This window comes from Chionomys nivalis, chromosome 2 (genome assembly GCF_950005125.1).
Source record: "Chionomys nivalis chromosome 2, mChiNiv1.1, whole genome shotgun sequence".
In the NCBI taxonomy this organism is placed as follows: domain Eukaryota; kingdom Metazoa; phylum Chordata; class Mammalia; order Rodentia; family Cricetidae; genus Chionomys; species Chionomys nivalis.
In genome coordinates, this window is record NC_080087.1 from 1,390,829 (window position 1) to 1,394,303 (window position 3,475).

Genomic DNA, 3,475 nt, shown 5'->3' on the forward strand with positions numbered 1-3,475 from the left:
CCAGGTTTACCTATAATTTTCTTTTACTAACCAATAAAGGTAAGATTCATATTTAACTTAATTCTACAAACTAAGCTCAACTACATTTGGCTCATATCAAATATACATGGAATTTGTCTCCCTTTTTAAATACCACAATGGCAGGGAATTGAGCAATGTAATTTAAAAGAATTTTGTATCTAATGCTTTTTATTTCAAATGTTGTTTTAGCATTTTTAGCTTTTCTAACATTTTATGATACTGATCAAAGAACAAAATATAAAATATGCTTTAGTAATGACTCTTCTGTTTCTATTTTGTGAAACACATTAAGGAGTATAGGTATCAGCTCTTCTTGGAAGTTCTGGTAGAATTCTGCATTGAAACCATCTGGTCCAGGTCTTTTTTAGTCTCGAAAACTACTAATACAGTGAATTTAATAAAAGAAAAGTTTAAATAATTCATAATTTATATTTAAAATATAGCCTCAGACTGTCCTTGGGATCATAGTTTATTAATGCTAGGCTTTACTGGTAGTTCCCATTCATTGCATATATTCACTTACAGCATTTTCAGAATATAATATTTAATTATTATTGAAGTGTCTATATTTTGTTGAAAGTTTTTATAATTTTATTTTATTAAGGAATACTTATTTTGTGGTATTTTATATTCCATATGAAAATTAAAAGTGCAAAAAAATATTTTTAACATTTGATCATCTTAAAAGCTACTGAAGTGCCTCATTTTCGTTTGGCATCAATATTTTGAATGTGAATTCTTGAATATCAGTCATTCACATTCCTTAAATCATGGGTTGAGGTCAGTCACCTTTCTGTTGCCAGTTTGTCCCTTTGTTTTTAGGTAAATAAAAATATGTCAATCGGGTCAATAAATATTAAAAAGAATGACATAATTGAGAGATCCTGTAAGAGTAAGAAACTCTAATTTACATACTTGCATCTGGTAACTACAGAGTCAAAGAAATCATGAAGAAAAGCATACCTGCAAGCTAATGAAGACAAATACACTAATCAGAGTAGAGTTTTGAAAATTAGAGGAATGGGAAGGAAAAGGAAATGTTTGGCACAGGAGTATATTAATCTCAAATAAGGCAGTGGTTGTACTGATATCATTTAGAAGAAATCTTAAAGGTTATCCTTTTTCAAATAATTCATATATATTTTAAGAATAAAATAAAATTTAATAATTAGTGGTCTAGAGATAGAGTATAACAAAAGAACATGATGGAAAAGAACATGCCAAGGTGATCATGTCTGTTTCCACACAAATCAATTCAATAAAGTAGATTGAATAGAAAGAGTTTCTAGACAAGGTCAGCATCTTTGGGAGGATTGGATTAACTAGAAAATGCTCAGAAAGAGTTGCTGTAATGCTGCTTTCCTGATGTAGAATCATACACAGTAGAGGATGGACGATCTACTTGGACCTACTTCTGTACCTAAGACACTAGTGAGACTACTTCAAACTCTCAAATCCCCTGGATAAGAAAATGATCTGACAGTCTTCACTACATCTTGAGTTTCTATTTGAATGTCATGTAAATATGAAAATGTGACTAATATTTATGACTTCCAATTTCAAAAATCTTATACTGAACCAAAAACTCAAAATAGTAATAAGGGCCACACCATCTAATATTGTTATTGCAATTAACTACTTTCAGATTAAAATGATCCAGAAATGGAACTATTGCTGAAAAGTATTTTAAGTGTCTTTAAGTACATTTAGTCATATATTAAAATGGCTCTTGAAATACTGATCATACAACAGCAATATCAGTAGAAATTTATAATCAGAAAACATATTAATTATTAAAATAAATATAAGCAGAAACTGCATTTTCAGCTAAGAGAACAAAATTAACAAATCCAGGCTTACTACCCAAAACCAACAAAATAACAGAACAAAACTATATGACTATTTTGTATGACTTCAAGCAAAGAAAAAAAAATCTAATCGTCTTTAAAACTTCAGAGCATATACAAATCATACTTATTCTTCATGGGAAGTGGTAAGTTTAGAATTGTGTTACCATTGCTTTATAGGTGACAAAAAGAATCCATGGGCAATGAAATATTTTGTGTTTTTCATTGAATCATCTCCATAGATGAAATATGCAGAAATCAGGAAAGAGCACAATGCTTCTACTGTGACACAGTTTCTCCTCCTGGGATTCTCTGACCTTCCAAACCTTCAAGGGTTTCTGTTTGGCGTGTTCTCCATAATGTACTTGATTATCTTGATTGGAAACAGCTTCATAATTGTGATTACTAGAATTGATCCTGCACTACAGAAGCCCATGTATTTTTTTCTGGCAAATTTTTCTTCCCTGGAAATCTGTTATGTATCAGTAACTCTGCCGAGGATTTTGTTTAACATTGCTACTCAAGAGAGAAGCATTTCTGTGCTGAGCTGTGCCACACAAATGTGTTTCTTCCTTATACTTGGAGCCACAGAATGCTTTCTACTGGCTGTGATGTCCTATGACCGCTATGTGGCTATCTGCAATCCTCTGAACTATCAACTCATCATGAACCCAACAAAATGCACTCAGTTGGCAGCAGGCTCCTGGCTCGGCGGTATCCCAGTTCAAATAGGACAAACCTGTCAGATATTTTCCCTGCATTTTTGCAATTCTAATCAAATCAACCACTTCTTCTGTGACTTACCTCCCATTCTCAAACTGGCTTGTGGGGATACTTCAGTGAATGAGCTTTCTGTCTATTTAGTGGCTATGCTGTTTGTTGCGTTCCCTTTTATGTTGATACTTGCATCTTATACCAAAATCATTGCCACTATTCTGAGATTGCCAACAGCCACAGGAAGGGCAAAAGCCTTCTCCACTTGTTCTTCTCATTTGCTTGTAGTGTTTTTATTTTTTGGATCTGCTACTGTTACCTACTTGAGACCAAAGTCCACTCATTCTCCAGGAATTGACAAACTACTTTCTCTATTCTACACCATTGTGACTCCCATGTTCAACCCCCTGATATACAGCCTCAGAAACAAGGATGTGATTGCTGCAATGAGAAAACTGTTACTTATAAAATAGAACCTAGAAGCCAGGCAGTGGTGGTGCACGCCTTTAATCCCAGCACTTGGGAGGCAGAGGCAGGTGGATCTCTCTGAGTTCGAGACCAGCCTGGTCTACAAGAGCTAGTTCCAGGACAGGCTCCAAAACCACAGAGAAACCCTGTCTCAAAAAAACAAACAAACAAAAACAAACAAACAAAAAAAAAATAGTACCTAGAGCTTTGGAATAAATGTTTAAATGCTTCTTACATAATCACTTAAGAAATTGGTTAAATTTTATTCATTTCTTCAAAATACTAATGACTTTATTTTTCAGAAGTGCCTTTGTCATTTTGAATAATAGTTTGATTTATATTCTGCTTTGAACTATCTATTAATCTGTCAACATTTAACAAAATATAAAAAGAACATGGTATTTGAATGTGAAGGTACAATGTAA

General features: G+C 33.2%; 1 protein-coding gene across 1 annotated transcript; it reads left to right on the plus strand.

The window, feature by feature from the left end:
• The first annotated feature begins 792 nt into the window (after window positions 1-792).
• LOC130869949 (olfactory receptor 10AG1-like) lies at window positions 793-3,055 on the plus strand. The gene is made up of 2 exons (XM_057762480.1): window positions 793-801; window positions 2,111-3,055. Exon 2 carries the CDS (start codon window positions 2,111-2,113, stop codon window positions 3,053-3,055), a length of 945 nt encoding a protein of 314 aa, XP_057618463.1. The 5' UTR covers window positions 793-801.
• Window positions 3,056-3,475: the final 420 nt, after the last annotated feature.

Coding starts and splice junctions, on each gene's coding strand:
- LOC130869949 (XM_057762480.1), top strand. CDS start 2,111: ATGAAATATGCAGAAATCAGGAAAGAGCACAATGCTTCTACTGTGACA.